Source organism: Pygocentrus nattereri, chromosome 9 (genome assembly GCF_015220715.1).
Source record: "Pygocentrus nattereri isolate fPygNat1 chromosome 9, fPygNat1.pri, whole genome shotgun sequence".
NCBI classification, from domain to species: domain Eukaryota; kingdom Metazoa; phylum Chordata; class Actinopteri; order Characiformes; family Serrasalmidae; genus Pygocentrus; species Pygocentrus nattereri.
Genome location: NC_051219.1, coordinates 23,121,849 through 23,141,426, shown reverse-complemented (window position 1 = coordinate 23,141,426; position 19,578 = coordinate 23,121,849). Strand labels below are relative to the sequence as shown.

General features: G+C 41.0%; 2 protein-coding genes across 2 annotated transcripts in view; both read right to left on the bottom strand.

Moving 5' to 3' along the window:
* The window catches only part of LOC108438074 (potassium voltage-gated channel subfamily A member 2), a 37,265-nt gene extending 28,401 nt beyond the window's left edge, over positions 1–8,864 (bottom strand). Inside the window, exon 1 of the mRNA XM_017715618.2 lies at positions 8,853–8,864. The gene's annotated coding sequence lies outside the window, so the exon portion shown is untranslated. The remainder of the gene's footprint in view (positions 1–8,852) is intronic.
* LOC108438075 (potassium voltage-gated channel subfamily A member 2-like) lies at positions 1,180–15,483 on the bottom strand. The gene is made up of 2 exons (XM_017715619.2): positions 12,841–15,483; positions 1,180–3,264 (listed from the first exon to the last, which is right to left on the bottom strand). Exon 1 carries the CDS (start codon positions 15,013–15,015, stop codon positions 13,411–13,413), a length of 1,605 nt encoding a protein of 534 aa, XP_017571108.1. The 5' UTR covers positions 15,016–15,483; the 3' UTR covers positions 1,180–3,264; positions 12,841–13,410.
* Between the last annotated feature and the right edge of the window lie 4,095 nt (positions 15,484–19,578).

Here is a 19,578-nt window from a genome sequence, read left to right as displayed (position 1 = left end):
AATATATATATCATTTTCTCATATAATATATGAGAAAAGTGTTAATATATATATATATATATATATATATATATATATATATATATATATAAAATAGTGATTTTCTGGATGTTAGTGTGTTTGTGTGTTTGTTTAACCATTTTCAAACCTCTCCTCAAGGAAGCCCAGTATTATATGTAGTTAAAAAGCAACTCCTGGTTTGACCAATCATGGCTTCATTAAATTGTGCTCATGATGTTTATTTGAATTATGAATATGACTTTAGCCCTGCGATGGGCTGGCGACCTGTCCAGGGTGTATCCTGCCTTCCACCCGATGACTGAAGGAGAAGTGGCTTGGAAAATGGATGGATGGATGGATGGATGGATGAATGGATGGATGGATGGATGGATGGATGGATGACTTTATTCTAGCGTATATTGTGATAAACTCACTGCTGAGGTAAATTGTTTAAAAATTTGCTTAGATGCCTAAAACTTTCACACAGTACTGTATACATTTACTGAAGAACCGCTAAAAACATCTTTTCTAAGAGTGTATTTCATCAGCCAAGATGTGTTGCCTGAAGTTTGGCCTTTAGTGCTGGAGCTACGAGGCTAATGTAGTGTACAAATAATAGAAGATTTTGCTAACAACAATTAGCATGGTGCTAACTGAATGTCTACAGCATCACAAATTTGACTAACTGTGTTGGGGTGTTAAGTGCTCTCTAAAAGACTTGTACAGCCAATGTACAATGTACAGGAAACGTACAGCCAAAATTCAGTTTGACAGTGTCTTTAGTGATGCTAATGTACTTTTGTGCAAAACTTGCACGTACATCTTGCTCATTTCTGTAGACATTCATAAATGTTTTGTCCATTTTTATAGCCAGCAGTACATGGTACGCTTAAAAAAGGGTTCTTTAGTAAGGAAAATGGTTTCATAAAGAACCATGAGCACTTTGTATTATGAAAGAGTTCTAAAGAATTTGCTGTAGATGATTCTATATTGAAACTTTTTGACAAGGATTCTGTATAGCACCAAAAAGCTTTCGTCTATTGGGATGATGTCAAGCTTGTAACAATAGAACAACCCTTTAGGGGGCTATGTAGAACCCTTTTGAAAAAGGAGAATAATGTACAGCACATTCTACCACCCCCAACACCACCCCCCCCAACAGACTCAAACACACAGGGATCAGACTGTGCTTATATCTATCAGTTTTATACAGCTACGTCAAAGACGACATCACATCCTGACAGCACATGAAAACTGATGGACCTAGCATAAACTAGCATTAGCCGCCGCTTCCTGTTTTCCAGCAGAGCAGAAAGGCGAGGGCACGAAGGAGCACTTCAGTGAGCTTCACACACTTATAGCAGCAGAAACAACACACAAACACGCACAGGTCCCTAACACACACTTTTCCAGTTATAAGGTGCTAGTGCTTGTGGAGCAGGTGGCCAGTCTTGAAGCATTCTCCTGGAAAAAGAACTAAACTGCCACAATGTTCATTTTTAGGGCTCTTGCTTTTCTCGTTGTAAATGTTACCTCAAGGACATTTCATTAATTAAAATACAGAGGAAGCTACTATATGAGCAAGTCAGCTATTTATCATCTCATACCAAACCTGAGAAACCTGAGTGTGGAGTAATATGAACTTGAACAGTAGCATGCTCTTTAAAAAGATGGTTCTTCAAGGGTCCTTTAGTGAAGACAATGGTTCTATCTAGAACAATGAATACTCAAAGAACTCTTTGCATGATTAAGAATCCTTTGCATTGTGAAAGCTTTCTTCAGATTGATGAAAAATGTGTTGTATATGGTCCAATATGGAACCTTTCTGAAAATGGGTCAAGCTTGTCCCACTAGAAGAACTCCTTTGGTGCCAAATAGAACCTTTTTCAAAAGTTCTATACAGGACCTTTACTAAACACCCTTTGAAGAATCATCTTTATTGTGTAACTTTATTTTCACATGAAAATGCCTCATAGTGAAGGAAAGTTAGCTTGTTTGTGTCAGTGTGTTTGTAGTAGTGTTAGCATTCTAAACAATCGTGTAATTCAGAGGAACTAGAGACATTTAGAGGAAATATGTATGCAGGGATGAACATAATATTTAAGGAACATTTTTGTTTATCAAAGGGTGAGACATGAAGATTTTCAGACATGTTAATCATTTTTCTATTAGAGAAAAACTGTTTATACCCAGTGTTCCTTATTTGGGCACATAACTGGAGATACTTAAAGCTGGCCTAAACGAAACAAAAATCATAAAAAAATAAGAAAAAAGCTAAAAAAGGACACAATGTCATTGATGCAAAGCATCAAAGCCCTTTTTTAGTGTTACCAGCACCCCCTTGTGGACAATCCTAAGCCTCCTAATTGTGAGTGAGTTACAGGCCAGGTCTACAAATGGATGATTCTTCAAGGGTTCTTTACTAAAAAAAATGTAAATTGGATCTATTTAGAATCAAAAACAATTAAAGAACCCTTTGCATGCTTAAAAGGTTTTTTTACATCATTAAACCATTCTTCAGACTAAGGGATAATTTGTTGTGGATGGCTCTATATAGAAACTTTTTGCAAAGGGTTTCATGTGGCACCACAAAGAGTTCTAATGTCAAGCTTATCACAGTAGAAGAACCATTTCTGGTGATTATGTAGAACGCTTTTCAAAATGGTTCTATGTAAAACCATCTAAAGCACATTCTATATCAATCTGAAGAAACATTTCACCATGCAAAGATTCTTTGAATCATGCAAAGAGTTCTTTAAGTGTTCATGATTATATATAGAACCGCTTTCTTCACAAATAAACCCTTAATGAACCATTTGAATCATGTGGGAAGTGCTTTACATATAAAAAGAGAGTCAGGAATGTGTAAAAATGGTACAGAATGGTGCAAATATAAAACTAGTCTGAATCCTGACATGTTGGGCTCTATGCTAAGCCATACTCACATCCAGCTAAGTTATGGTTTGGCTCTTGACTCAGTGGAAACACTGCTGCGTTTGAAAAAGATCTGATGACTCCAGAGCTCCAGCACCTTACAAGTGGAAAAGAGGTGAATGTCTGTGTAAATAGAGCGAGACGGTGTACGGGACGAAGAAAGGCAGGTGGTGCTTTAGAGCTGAGGCCGAGGCTGAGGCGGGGCGAGACTGGGGTGGGGAGTTGAAGGCACCTCCACCTCCAGCAGAGCTGAAGCAGAGAGAAAACAGTTCAGCAGAACCTCCATCAGGCCTTCATCTTTGTCATCCTCACTGTTGCTGTTCCTTACGACTGTAGAGAAAGACAGAACAGAGAAAGTCTTAGTAATCTTAAAACAAAAGTCTGAAAAACAAAATCAGATGTATATTCAGACAGCTAAGCTTCAGCCAGAGTCTGAAGCTTACATGTCACTAATTAGCATGATGCTAACTGTATGATTAAATCGTCACACAGCTGTGTTGAGTTGTTAAAGAAGAATGATTCAGAGTGGTTTGCTGTGAAATGGTTCAGTTTCTTTACAGTGATGGTGATAGGAACCAGGGGTCGCCATGACTACAACACAAACTTAGACATTTTATTCACTATCCAAAACCACCGGTGAACCTATGTGTGTCTTGTGAGTTTATATGGGATGTTGATGATGGGAAAATAGCAGAAAATCTGAAGTTATATGTATCCCTCCACCATGAAAGGAGTTTAAGGTCAAAATCTTCTGAAAATGATCATAAAACAATGTTTCAGACATCAGGCATTGTATTCATAACCATTTCATGTAATAACTTTCTGTGAGGGAGCTTTTAGAGGTGGATGTGTGGTTCCTGTCACTACCACTGTGAGCAATTCTGACTGTAGGTTTCTCTGTAATAGAGCATGTCACACCAAACCACTCTGAACGACTCTGTTTATATCTTAACCATTTGATTTTGTGGAAATTTCTAGAATAAACATGATTCTATCATTTCTGGTGTTGTATGATAAACTGTTACCAATAAACATGCACTAAAGTGCTGACAAAATTCAGGTCGCTACTGTTTTAGCAGTGCTAAAGCAGCAAAGAGGCAAACCAGACACCTATGAGAAATTAAATTTTATTACTATTGTTAACCGGTGCTGTTGATTCATAACATTGTTATAGTGCAGAATCAACTGATCTTCCTAGTAAGTAAATCAAATCTGAAGATACAGTATAATCTTGGAAAGATAAACATTGTGTTAGCATTGTAAGATATTAATACTGTTCCTTATACTGACTATACAAATCTTTGTTATCCACAAACCAAGCAGTTAAAATATTTTCCAGCTGCAACGAATGAGCTTAAAGCTAAAACTTTGTGTGCTGAAGGTCATCTTTACTGGCCTGGAAAAGCAGGGACTTTAAAATGACATGGTTGTGATGCACTAGAGGGATATCAGGGGTCGAATAATAAATAAAGTAACATAGGGAAGCATCTGAAAGTGTAGCTTAGCATGGAGGAGGGAAGATTTTACAGCAATTGCTCATTAAACAAACTAAAATATGCACATATCTCATCTCATCCTCTCATCCTTGACAGGTGGACTCAATCAGCTAAGACATACTTGCTTCTTCAGTTTTGAACTAAAGCTACAAGGCTAATGTAGTTAACAAGTAATTGAAGCATATTAGCATCAATTAGCACAAATTAGCCTGGTGCTAACTCCATGCTAAAGCATCACATATTTGTTATGCTTCTCTCAATCTGTGTCAAATTGTTGGGTAATTTTGATTAGAATTTCTGACACTGTATATCATACCTATGAACATGGACAACAATCCAGACTTCAAAGTGCTTCTATTAAAGCTACACTAAAGAAGCAAAGGACATATTTGATATTGAACTATCACTTTAACCATCTGGGGTTGATGAACCCGCTGACTTCACAAATGAGATATTTCTCAATGTTTCTATTAAAATCTTCGTGACTCATGTGCAGGGTTATGAAGCCATGAAGCGGTGCTATGATACACGCCATCTGCCTCTTACCATGTGGAATTTGTGTGTCTATCTATATTTGGCCTAAAAGTGACCAATGGGCACTCAGAAAATGACTAATGAAACCCTTGATTTTTCATTCAGTCACCTTGAACAAAGACCAATGCACTGGTGTGTAAATAGTTTACAGCTGCTTAAGATGGTGCAGCAGTTTTGGAAAATAGTGATGAAGAGGAACATTTATTATTTCCACTACTTTTGTGATCCTAAGACTTTGGTAAACCTATTTCAAGCACCAAACAAATCCTCCACATTAATTAAAGCTGTGTTTTCACAAGACATATTAAGAATAAAAAATTATTCCCAATTATCTCCATACACAGTGCTCCAGGTCAAAAGGTCCTTATTACATAGAGCTGAGATTGTTCTAAACATTTTGTTATATAATGTGTGAGTACCATGTTGCATGCAAGTGTTTTTAAATGCAAAAATCAAGTATGAATGTATGAAAAATGTATGAAAAAATCAAGGATTAAACATGTTGTGACTAGACTGGGTGATCTCAGAGCTAAGACTTTGCTGAAGATCATTGTAACTGGCCAGGAAAAGCAGAGACTGAAAAATGACCTGGTTGTGATGCAATGGAGAGAGATCAGGGGGTCGATGAGTAAATAAAGAAACATAGCAGGCAAAAAGACCTATATTGCATCTGAAAGTGCAGCCTAGCCATGGGGAGAGATGTTTATAAAGCCATAGTTTATAAAACAAACTAAAAAATACACAAATCTCACCCTTAGATGTAGCAAATCAGCCTGTGTCCTCAGTTTAACACTCAAGCCAATGTAGCTAACAACCAATGGAAGCTTATCAGTAAAAATGTGCATGATGGTAACTGTACGTCTAAATCACCACATTTGTCTCAGAGTATGTTGAGTGGTTAAGTAGCCTCTAATACACTTTAGAACACTACAAAATAGTGTTATCTATGAACATGAACAAAATATAGGCTTCAAGATGCTACCACTGTTTTTAGCAATGCACCATACATTTGTACTTTCATGCAAAACTAGGTAAGCAAAATAAACATACCTTTTGCTGATTTATTACAGCTGATTTAACGGGTAAAAAATAAACAAATCATATTTTTCACCATATTATTACATTAAATGTATCATTTCTGTCCAAACAAAAACAAGTATTTCCAAAATGATAACTTTACAGAAGAGGGCAAAACTGTTCTTAACATTTAGTGTAAGTTAAAGCAAATAAATTTTATTCCAAGCAAGTCTGTACATTTCTGCATTCTTATCCATTCTGTCCATTCATCATGGAACTTTGGAGGTTGTCTTTTGGACAGTGATGATATTATAGCTAAATTGAGTGAACTGAATGCTAAAATGTTAAAGAAAAATAACAATGTATACAAATCTCATACTTAGATGTCAGTTTAGCACTGAAGCTACAAGGCTAATGTAGACTTAGACAGACTTTGTCATTCAAACTTACACCGTACGGTGTGCATTAGAACGAAATTACATTGCATCGGCTCAGAGTAGATCGGGGAGAAAAGAAAGTAATACAGTGTAGTGCAAAGTACAATGTAGTGCAAAGTGTAGTGCATATGTAAACATATGTATATCAACAGATAAATTAATTTTAAATAAATATATATGCAAGAGAGTGTACTGCACTAGAGGTCCCAGGTATAGAGTAATCAAAAAAAGAATTGGAGCAGCATTTTATTGCGAGTTCAGCAGTCTTATGGCATGTGGGAAGTAACTGTTTTTGAACCTGGTTGTTCTGCTTCTAAGACTTTGGAACCTCTTTCCAAAGGCCAGCAGCGAGAACAGTCCATGGTGGGGGAGGTCTCTGTTTATGTTCTGAGCTCTGGTCAGCGCAATGTCCTGTATGGGAGGAAGTGAAGTCCCAATAATTCTCTCTGCTGTCCTTACCACCCTCTGCAGGGACTTCCAGTCAGAGGCACTGCAGGCAAGGTGGTGAGAATCAGAGGGGTGAGGTCTGCTCTTTTCATCCATCTCAAGAACTGCATGTGCTGCTGAGCTCTTTTGACCATAGCTTCAGTGTGAGTGGACTAGGTCAAAGTGTCCATTATCTGTACCCCCAGGAATTTAGTTTTGTTGAGCATCTCCACTGCTGTGTCGATTATGAAGAGCGGTGTGTGGTTGGGTTGGCTCCTGAAGTCGACGATGATCTCTGGTTTTCTTGACATTCAGGACCAGGCTGGTGGTTTTGCACAAGTCAACCAGATGGTTCACCACCTCTCTGTAGTGCAGGTCATTGTCATCCTGGAATAGGCCCACTACTGTCGTGTTGTCTGTGAACTTCATGATGTGGTTGGTAGTGGACCTGGCACAGCAGTCATGGGTCATCAGAGTGAACAGCATCATGCTCAGGATGCAGCCCTGAGGGGAGCCAGTGCTCAGAGAGATGACACTGGAGATGTTGATGCCCACCCACAGACTGAGGTCTATTTGTTAGAAAGTCCAGCAGCCATTACACAGGTGGGTGCAGAGGCCAAGGGGGGCCAGTTTTCTTATCAGATATTGTGGGATGGTCATGTTAAATGCTGAGCTGAAGTCTTTCCTTCCAGATGTTCTAAGCTCATGTGTAATGCAGAGGAGATGACATCCTCTGTCTAGTGATTTGGGCGGTAAGCAAACTGGTACAGGTCGAATGTGGGAGGGAGTTTGAAGGTAATGTGGTCCTTTACAAGCCTCTCAAAACACTTCATCATGATGGGGGTAAGTGCTATAGTGCGGTAATCAATGAGAGAGGAGACTGTAGGTTTTTTGTGGCAGTCTTTAGGCATGGCATGATAGTATGGCAGCCTGTTTCAGCAAGGTGTTGAAGATGTCTGTGAGAACCCCAGCCAGCTGATCAGCACATTCCTTAAGCACCCATCCTGGTATGTTGTTGGGGCCTGCCACTTTCCGAACTCCCCAGGGTTCTTCGGACATCTGCCATATCCAGGCAGAGTATCTGCTCATCAGGGCGAGGAGTAGATTTCACTGCAGGAGCAGTATTCAGCGCCTCAAACCTTCCAAAATATTTATTTATTTCATTGAAAAAAGTTGATGTTATTCTCACAGGGCTACCCTGTAGCTTTATAGTCTGTCATTGTCTGAATGCCTTGCAACATTCGTCTTGTGTTCGAGGGATCCTGGAAGAAATTCTGCATTTCTTGAACATGAGCATGCTTTGCGACTCTTATGGCCCGGTTCAGGTTTGCTCTCTCTGTTCTGAGTGCCACCACATTGCCAGATTTGAAAGTGGTGTTTCGTGCTTTCAGCCTCGCATGTACCTCACTGCTCATCCAAGGTTTCTCATTGGCCCATATGAAGATGATTTTAAATCACATTCACATCCTACATGCACTTCTGGATATTCAGACACAGGCTCAGTATACTTTTCCATTCATGTATGATGATTTTCAGTGGCTGCTACCTTGAACATGTCCCAGTCCATCCACTCAAAGCAGTCTTGTAGAGTTTCCATAGCTCCTGCAGGCTAGACCCTCACCTACTTCATGTTGGCTTTTTTCCTGATCAGCAGGGGCTTGTATGCGGGAATTGGCATCACAGAGATATGGTCTGAGGAGCCAAGGTGGGGGCAATGTGCTGCCCTGAATGCCTTTTTGATGTTGCTGTAATCTAGCGTGTTCTTTCCTCTGGTTGCAAATTTCACATACTGATGGAAGTGATTAAGCACAGTTTTCATATTGGCCTGATTAAAGTCCCCTGCCACAATGAAAACTCCCTCTGGATGTGTTGACTGCAGTTCACTGATGGAATGGTAGAGAACATTAAGGGCTTCTCTTGTGTTTGTGCTGGGAGGATATACAGTGAATTCTCTAGGCAGATAAAAAGGTTTTACAGTCATTTTACATTTTATAGACAGTAGCTCCACATCAGAAGAGCAGTGACTTGAAACTTTTACTGCGTTATTACACCAGTTGTTGTTGGTGAATATGCAAACACTGCCACCCCGGGTTTTACAAGTAAGAGCGCTGCTCCTCTCCTCTCCATGCTAACAGCGTCATCCGAAATGGACAGATTAAGCCATGTTTCTGTAAAAAGTATGGCACAGTAGTCTCTCACCTCCCGTTTTGTTGTTAAGTCTAGCCTCAGATAGCTGCATAGAAGGTCCAGAGTGGTTGCAACTATGAGTCCCATATTACTCGATCCTCTTAAATCCAGTATCTCTTGATGGTCGTATACTGATTTGAAATGCATGCATTGCAGATTCACTGTGAAACTGTACGAATTCTGTGAGTTATAAGCCATTAAATTAATAAGGTGCTGCCATCTACATATTTGGTCATGTAGGTGGGTAACAAGTAATGCATAAGTATTAATGTCAATTAACACCAATTAGCATGGAGCTAAGTTCATGCCTAAAGCCTTACATACTCGTCTCAGACCTTATCATCTTTAACAGACTTTGTGAAACTGTATATCATATGGTTTTCTATAAACATGGACAAAAATACAGGCTCCAAAATGCTACTACTGCTTTTTAGCTATGCAACATACTTTTTTACTTTTGTGCTAAACTAAAGAAGCAGATCAGCTGCATTTGTGATAAGATGTAAAAATGGGTTAGTTTGATTTTTTTCAACAAATTATCACTTTAAACATGTGCCGACTACAGCAAGTCAGCTAAAAGCTAAAACTTTGTTTGCTGAAGGTCATTCTTACTGGCCTGGAAAAGCAGGGACTGTAAAATGACCTGATTGGGATGCACTGGAGGGAGATTAGGAGGTCGATTAGTAAATAAAGTAGTGCTGAGAAGCATCTGAAAGTGCTGCCGTGCCTGTGGGGGGTTAAAGGAGTGCACTGCAGGGGTCAGCGTTAAAATGACTGATAAGAGTGCATTGTGTGCAGGTTAGACAAAGCGCTGTGTTACTGGATCCTCCGTTCTAATATTCAAGCCCACAGAGGACGCAGCGATGCAGAAATAGTCTCTAATGCTCCTGAAGAAACGCAGCATGGCCTAGATTCAGCACCGCGCGCCACTTCCACAACCAATCTATGTTTGTACAAATGTCTCCCTGCATTTGCACTGTGTGCATTTCACTGAACGCCCTCATTAATCACACCGCTCGTGCTCCACCACGCCACACAACACCACGCTCAACATAGCTTGTGGATAGATATTCAGTGTTAGGCTGGTTTTAAAGGGGAACCACAGTTCTAAAGAAACTTACTGACAGGTGATGATAGGAATCAGATATCCACTCACAGAAAGGTATTAACTGAAATGGTTTTGAATACACTGCCTCATGTCTGAGACATTGCTTTAAGTAAGCACTGTACAGAAATCTGAACCAATTCACACCAAACCACTCTGAGTTGAAATGTAAGTTGATATTATTTTTAACTAATAAAAATTATGACGCTCACCTTAGCAAATCAGCAATATATACTTAACATTTAACAGCTTTACTGACACACTGTAAAAAATGTCTCGTCAGATCTATCTAAAAACATTACTTCATATGGTAACAAGCAAATTTACTAGTTTTACTCAACCTAAATAAAGACATACAAATGCTTGTTACCACATTAAGTCATTTTAGGTTGATCTGACCAGCCATTTTTATAGTGCCGATTTAAACACAAATGGACTAAATTTATCACACCTGGTCAGCTAGTTAAAGTGTTTTGCTTGCTCAAAGTTCTCGGCGCCCTCTGATGGTCTAAGTGGCTGCAATAGTGAAGTGTAACAGCTAACGTTAACCTTGAGCCTGTGGTGCCCTCGTTAATTATGGCTGATAGATGCTCATGTTACCAAATGAAATGAAGGTAAATATAAACACGATTTATGTGCTGAAAGGATTGGAAGAAATCAGGAATACAAACAGCACCAAAATATCCATCTACAGGGCTGCTTGCTGAGGTGACAGCAGTAAATGTTTTTTTTTATCACATCTTCTTAGTGTTAAAGGAATAAAACATCTTGGATGCCCAGTTTCTGAATTATTTCTAGATAAAAATGCTCATCTGGAGAAAAGAGGAGCTTAACATGAGCATTGTAAGAAGTTCTGGAGGTAAATAGTCTCTTTCTTCACTGACAGATGCTGAAAGATTTCTGAGAGGTTTAAAGATTTTAAAAAGTGCTGAGCAGTCCTCTGTTATTTCTGTAATGCTCACTAACAGTGAGTAGCAAAACAGAAAGATTTTTATTATAGGAAACCTTTGAAATACAACATGCAGATGTGTAGCCTGCTGTGAAGTATAAACTTGTGGTTAAAACTAGATCACAGACAGACTTTCTACACTCTTAGAAATTCTTTAGTAAAGAAGACTTTAAGAACCTTTAGCATGATTAAATGGTTCTTTGAATGGTGAAATGGTTCTTCAGAATGATGGAGAATATATATATATATAAATAAACTTTTTGAAAAAGACTTTTAATAAACATCTCACAGAGCAGCTCTCTAACTCAGCGCTTTGGTGTTTATCTGTTTAATCTGTGTTATTGTCTTATATAGTTTCTTCTGCTGTTGTTAAGGTTTATCTGACAGTAAAGCACTCTGAGATTGAATAGTAAATGAGTTAACCATTCTTAATTTGGCTTCAGTCTTTCCTTATGATGGTATGTCCTCCCAAAAGACATGTGGCAGTGCGAGTATGTTTGAGTCATCTCTCAACTGGAAATGATGCAAATATAGAACGCTCTCACAAACAGACTCGGACAGTAAACAAAGCCAGGCACATCATCACCGCACCGTACACACAGCAAGACATCACGCTGATAAGTGTGCCACTCATTACAGTTGTAAATAACATTTTTTAATGCTCTGAAAGCTAATGGACAATACCTTTAAAGAAACTCCACCAAATTTACTCAATTCCTGCTAAATCGTTAAGATGCAAACAGAGTTACTTGTTACAAGCTTTACTTGGTAACTAGAGAAGAACCCCTTTTGGTGTTTTTTCAAAAAGGTTCTTAACAGAACCATGTACAGCACAATCTTTATCAGTCTGAAGAACTGTTTCATGATACAGCCTTTATTTAGGCAAAGGTTTCTTTATAGAATTTAGATTTTAGAACCATATTCTTTATTCCTTTAACCCTAGAAGAGTGTACAATCAAAACCCCATTTTAAGAGTGTACAATCAAACCATTTAACTCCAAATCACTCTCAATGACTCTGTTTACATCCTGCACACTGAATTATAGAAGATAATTTTTGAAATATTGCAGGACCTCACCTTTTTAAACTCTTTATCTTTTTGCTAGGTGCAATAACAGTACCAGCCACAAGGTGGTGCCACTGATTCAGTCATAACAATGCAAACTTTCAGAACAATGTCAGCTGAAGGTGAGAGAGGTGGAGTTGCACAGGAAAACAAAAGCAGCCACAGGTTTATTTACATTCAGCTCATGCATATGTGTAAGATGATTCTGGATCTGAATAATTATTTACATTTAAATCAGCTCTGTTTAGTTAAAAGGCTTAACCAGGTCAAAGGTCACACACTCACTAGCCTAAAAATAAAACCCCTACCTGCAGAGTGTCTGTGGGGGAAAGGATGAAATCATTAGCTGATACTATTGATCAGTGAGCTCACACAGGAAGGAGTCTCCTAGCTGATCAATAGTATCAGTTATGAAAGACTGTATTTGTTTTAACATCAGTAATTGGTCAATCGTATCATTATTTTTTCTATGATGTCAGCTACTGATCAGTAGTTTTGGTTATTGATCAGCAGCATCGGGTACTGATCAACAGTGGCAGTTATTGTCCACCTTTTCTGACTTGGTGTATTTTATTCTGAGCTTTGATGCTGCTGCTGAACTTTCCTCTACTTTCCCCCATCACAGGCCACATGTGCTGAATTATAAATGCTGCACAGAATTGTGGGTCAAAGCAAGAATCTGTACCCACCTCTGGTGTGGATGGAGCTGCCCCCATCTTCCCCATCATCATCCTCATCATCATCCTCGTAACAATCTTCATCATCATCATCAAAGGCATCATTAGCTCTACCCTGGGACTCCAATGCCATCTGGAGGGTTACTGTGGAAACTGCGCAAAGATGCCATGGCAACAATAGTGGGTTGCTGAGGAAACTAGTGTCGCTATGGTGACTGCATCACTCCAGGCACGACCCCCCCCCGCCCTCCCCTCAGTCTGAGTCTGAATATCCACACTGAGTCTGGTTTTTGTTGAGGGGTTTTGGGGGGGGGGCCCTTCGCACACACACACACACACACACACACGAACAAACACAGCAACAGAAACAATAATGCAAACACACAGAAAAATAAACTCATTGCCCCGCCCCCTTTTATTCACTAACCAGCGTCTCCATCCCGAAGCTTATCAGTGATGGCGATGATGGTGCGCTGCACTAATTGCTGAATAACGTCCTGCAAAATTCTATGCACACACGTGGACACACGTGCTGTTGCTACGGTGACGGCATGTGCCCACGTGTGCACATATGTACGTATCCTACACGTCCGTGAAGATTTTGTTGACGCAGTTGTGCTTGGCCTGCAGGGCCTCCTCCATCGCCACATATTCTGATCGGCTAATTGAAGAAGAACTTCGTGCTCCTCTTAGCTCGGGAGAAGCTGGCATGGGCTGGCAGCTGGCAATGTGAAGGTATTGCGCCTGCTCTTCGCCTTCTGTCTCCCGGTGGTAGAAGTAGTTGAAGTTGGACACTATAACGGGGACAGGAAGTGCTATGGTCAACACGCCGGCAATGGCACACAAGGAGCCTACGATTTTTCCGCCGATGGTAACTGGGTGCATGTCTCCATATCCGACAGTTGTCATGGTGACCACTGCCCACCAGAAGGCATCTGGGATGCTGTTAAATCCCGAATCGGGGTCATCAGCCTCGGCGAAATAAACGGCGCTGGAGAACAGGATGACACCAATGAAGAGGAAGAAGATCAGCAGCCCGAGTTCCCTCATGCTAGCCTTGAGCGTCTGGCCCAGAATCTGCAGGCCTTTGGAGTGACGCGAGAGCTTGAAGATCCTGAAGACACGCACCAGCCTGATAACTCGAAGGATGGCAAGGGACATGGCCTGTTGCCCACCGCCGTTTCCCTGCTGCCTTTCTGCCAGCTCAGTGCCCAGCGTGATGAAATAGGGAATGATGGCTACAATATCGATAATGTTCATGATGTTCTTGGAGAAGGTGGCTTTGCTAGGGCATGCAAAAAAACGCACAAGAAGCTCAAATGAGAACCATACAATGCACAGCGTCTCTACTACAAAAAAGGGATCAGAGAAGGGTGCGGTCACCAAGGAGAGCGAAAGTGTGCCTGTGGCATTAGCTTGGACGTTGTCAGGGTAGTGATGGAGCAAATGTAAAGGAGTTGTGCTAATCCTTGCATCCCTGGCATCGCTGTCATCATCGTCCCGGAACTCAGGCAAAGTCTCAAGGCAGAAGATCACAATGGACACTAGGATGACCAAAACAGAGACGATTGCTATGCCACGAGCCGGACCCGAGCTTTCTGGGTACTCGAAAAGGAGCCATACTTGGCGCTGGAAGTCTCCAGCCGGCAGCGCCCGCTCTTCTTCCTTAATGAAGCCCTCATCCTCGCGGAACTTCTCCATGGCTTCCTCGCCGAGCTCGTAAAACCTGATCTCCTCTGTAAATACATCAATGGGCACATTGACAGGCCGCCTCACACGCCCACCAGACTGGTAGTAGTACAGGATGGCATCAAAGCTGGGTCGGTTCCGGTCAAAAAAGTACTCGTTCCGGAGCGGGTCAAAGTAAGCCGTACGTTTCCTTGGGTCTCCCAGCAGGGTCTCTGGAAACTGTGCCAAGGTTTTGAGCTGGGTCTCAAAGCGCAGACCTGAGATATTGATGACCACCCTCTCACAGCACTCGTGCTCGGGCTCATAGCGTTCCGCCGCGTTGCTGTTCGGCTCCTCCGGTGCCCCATCGCAAGACACCACGGTCATCGCGGCCTCTGGCGGGTGCGTGAGTCCTGGAGCGTGTCCGAGGCTCAGCAGGTGGTTGTGCGTGTTGACGTTAATGCTGTTGGTGATGTTGATGGTGTTATTGGAGTGCAGGAGGTGCAGGTGTTCATCCATAAAGCCACACACCTCCTGCTCCTGCTTCTCTGTGAGCTACTGACACATACAACCCATACGCTCTCTTTCTCTTTCCCTCCCTCCCTCTTTCTCCCTCTTTCATATTATCTCTCTCATTCTCTCTGCCGCTCAGCTCTTTCCCTGCCCTTTCACTCTAACAGGCTGCCCTGCTTTGCTTTCTCTCTCACTTTCCCTTTCCCTTTCTTTCATATTATCTCTCTATCACTCTGTCCTGCTCTTTATCATGCTCCTTTCACTCTTACCCTCTCTCTTGTTTTCTTTCTCTCTGTCTGAGTCTGTCTTGCGTGCGTGTGCTGCTTCCCGTCCTTTCTGCCGTGCATGCGTCCGTCCCGCCCATGTGGGTGGTGTTACAATCCACTTGCCAATCGTTCTAGCTTACAGCGCGTTCTAGAATTTCCGAACAAGTATTCTTGTAGTACAAGACAGACCTGAATGTGAACAGTTTCATTACAGAATTGTTGTATTTTCATTTATGAAAAATAAAAGGTTTAAAAGAAAAACAGCTGACATTTAACTCACTGTCAAAAATGCAGGTTTATTTATCTAATAAAGGTGGCATTAATACAATAACAAAGTGATATATTGATAATAAACTGATAATATCAGTTTGAGAATTTCTTAGTATTTGGAGATGTGCCCCCCATTTGCTTTAATTACCTTTTTTGTGCCACACATGCTCCACATGCAGACATACACGCACATGTGTCACCCAATCAGAACACAGAGAGCTGTAAACAAACAGAGGGCACATTCTGTAAACAAGGAAAAATGTTTATAACAAACCGTCAGAATGATTGAAAATCACCTGCACCATTAAATACTTGTTACAGTCACCAGCTGTAAAGATCCAGTAAGAGTGGAGAGAGGGAGCGGTGGGGGGGGTACAGGGAGAGAGAGGCAGCGGGGAGACAAGGATGGGAGAGGAGAGAGCACATGAGAGAAGGGGGAAAGAGAGAGAAAGCAGGGAGAGAGACAGAGGGAAGAGAGAGAGAGAAAGAGAGACAGTAAAGAGAACATGGGAGAAGGGAGGAGAGAGCAAGAAAGTGAGAAGGCAGGACAGAAAGCAAGCATAAAGAAAGTGGGGAGAAATAGGGAAAGAGAAAGCGGGAGAAAGAAAAAGAGAGATTGGAGGGAGGAAAAGAGAGAAGGATAATGGGAGACAGAGAAAGAGAGAGAAATGAGAGAGAAGCAGAAAAAAGCACCTAAACTGGATCAGTCTACTTGCCCCATTCCTACATCTGCACCTGCCTGCCTGTACTGCCCCTCCACTTGTTCCTGTCTAATGGATCTTTATTTTTAATAACCTTTTAAATTCTAAAACACATATGCACAAACACACACACACACGCGTACACACACACACACACACATTATCTAAGCCGCTAATACTTCTGGATTGCGGGGGTGCTGGAGCCTATTCCAGAGCTCATTCAGCGGAAGGCAGGAAACACCCTGGACGGACGCACACACTCACAACTAGGGGCAATTTAGCATCATCATCTGGCCTGACTGCGTGTCTTACAACTGTGTGAGGAAACTAGAGCACTCAGAGGAAACCCACACAGACACAGGGAGAGCACCCAAAGTCCACACAGAAAGAACCCTGGTCATCGGTCCATGGAATCAAACCCAGGCCCTTCTTGCTCTGAGAATCTGGAGAAATCTCTGCAAGTAAGTTGCATGACAGAAAACCAACATTGATCGACCGTGACCTTCGATCCCTCAGGCGGCACTGGATTAAAAACCAACATCATTCTGTAACGGATATTACCACATGGGCTCAGGAACACTTCAGAAAACCATTGTCAGTGAACACAGTTTCACACTACAGAACACTACAAGTGCAAGTTAAAACTCTGCCATGCAAAGTGAAAGCCATATATCAACAACACCCAGAAACACCGCCAGCTTCTCTGGGCCTGAGCTCATCTGAGATGGACTGACACAAAGTGGAAAAGTGTCCTGTGGTCTGACGAGTCCACATTTTAAATTGCTTTTCAACATCATGGGCGTCGTGTCCTCCAGGCCGAAGAGGTAAAGGACTGTCTGGATTGTTATCAGCGAAAAGTTCAAAAGCCAGCATCTCTGATGGTATGGGGGTTTGTTAGTGCCCATGGCATGGGTAACTTGCACATCTGTGAAGGCTGAAGAACATATGCTGCCATCCAAGCAATGTCTTTTTCAGGGACGTCCTGCTTATTTCAGCAAGACAATGCCAAGCCACATTCTGCACAATTTACAACAATGTGGCTTCATAGTGTCACATATTCAGCAAAGGAGACGGATTTCATCTCCCAGAGTGCTAGGGGAGACCACGTGACCAATCACGTGCTATCTGACTCCATCATAGGAGAAGACTTCAAACTCCCAGGATTCTTAGACTGATTGCGTGGTTTCCCCTCGCACCTATCAGCGATCTCAGTCACCTGATTATTGAACCCTTACATCTACTACTGGGAAATTTAAGGGGGGACTCAGGTTCAGAACTTTGCAAGGTATTGTTTAGGCAATCACTGAGCGTTCTCTCATACCTATTGTTCTGTGTATTCTGTGTTTTGACCATTGGATTAGTCTACCTGTTTCTGATTTGCGTTTTGCCCCTTTGGTACTGTTGCCTTCTTGGATTGCTTTGTGTTTTGGATTTCTGGACTGGACTTTCACTGTGAACTGTGTTTTCCCCTTTGACCGTGTGGATCATTAAACCACCTCATCTTACCTGCAAGCATCTGCGATTCTGTCTGCATGTTACACATAGTAAAAGAATGTGGGTACTAGACTGGCCTGCCTGCAGTCCAGACCAGTCTCCCATTGAAAGTGTGTGGTGCATTATGAAGTGCAAAAAACGACAGCGGAGACCCCGGACTGTTGAACAACTGAAGTTGTACATCAAGCAAGAATGGGAAATAATTCCACCTACAAAGCTTCAACAATTAGTGTCCTCAGTTCCCAAATGCTTATTGGGTGTTGTTAAAAGGAAAGGTGATGCAACACAGTGGTAAACAAGCCCCTGTCCCAACTTCTTTGAAACGTGTTGCATGCATCAAATTCAAAATGAGCGAATATGTGCAAAAAACAATAAAGTTTATCCGTTTGAACATTAAATATCTTGTCTTTGTAGTGTATTCAATTGAATATAGGTTGAAAAGGAATTGCAATATAAAAGTGTATATATATATATATATATATATATATATATATATATATATATATATATATATATATATATATATACCCTTAACTCTACTCCATAAACCCACCCCAACTCTGCTTCCTAAAAACCCTTATATCCCAAATCTACTCCCTAAACTCTATTACCCTAACTCTACTACATAAATCCTTATACCCTAATTGTACACCCTTAACCATTACACCCTAACTTTACTTCCTAAACCCTTATACAGTAAACTCCACTCCCTTAACCCTTACACCCTAACTTTACTTCCTAAACCCTTATACAGCAAACTCCACTCCCTAAACCCTTACACATTACACAAATCCTTACACAAACATTTCACCTTAAACATTTATATCTTAATTCTAGTCTCTAATCTCTTTAAACCAAACTTTACGTCTTAATCCCTTATATACAAAACTCTACACCCTTACCTCATATACTGTAACTCTACTCCCTAAACCCTAAGGCCCTAACTGTACTCCCTAGGTCCTAATACCATAACTGTACTCCTTAAGCCATTACATCCTAATTCTACTCCTTATCCCTTACACCCTAACCCTACTCCTTAATCTTTTGTATCCTAACTTCTCTTATTAGCAATATACCCAACTCTACTTCTTAAACTTTTAAACCCAATCTCTACTTACTAACCCCTTATACCCTAACTCTACTTCCTATATGCTTATACCCTAGGTCTACTCCCTAAACCCAAAACCTTATACCCTAACTATAGTCCCTAAACCCTGAATACAGTAAACTCCACTCCCTAAACCTTTATATCTTAACTCTACTTGCTAACCCCTTATAGCCTAACTCTACTCCCTAAATCCTTATACCTTAATTCTACTACCTAATCTCTTATACCCTAACTCTTCTTCCTATTCACTTATACACTAACTCTACTCCTTAACCCCTAAACCCTAACATGTTTCCAGTTCAGAACTTCTATCAGTCTTGAGTCTGGTATTTCATATAAATTTAAAAGGCTTTTATTTTCTTTAAAAAAGGAATTTAATGCAATGTAACCTGTTTATATAATAAATACATTTCAAGCAGCGCTTTTCACAGCGGAGTTGGTTGTCTTTTTTAAAGGCTGTGTCTTGGACTGATCAAGGACATCACAGCATTCTTTACTGGTTGTTCATCACTGCATTCTAAAGCAAAGCAGAAAAGCAGAAAGCCCTTGATGCTGTGCTGTTAATTCCTGCACTCTGTTCAGACTGACGGAGTCCATGCTCAAAGATAACAGCACAAACACATCTGCAGTTTAAATGCTCACTCACATTTTCAGTTCGGGGGTAAAATTTCTCTGTGAAGTTTTTCTGTTATTCTGTTACACAACACAGTCTTATACTCGCATGTTAAAG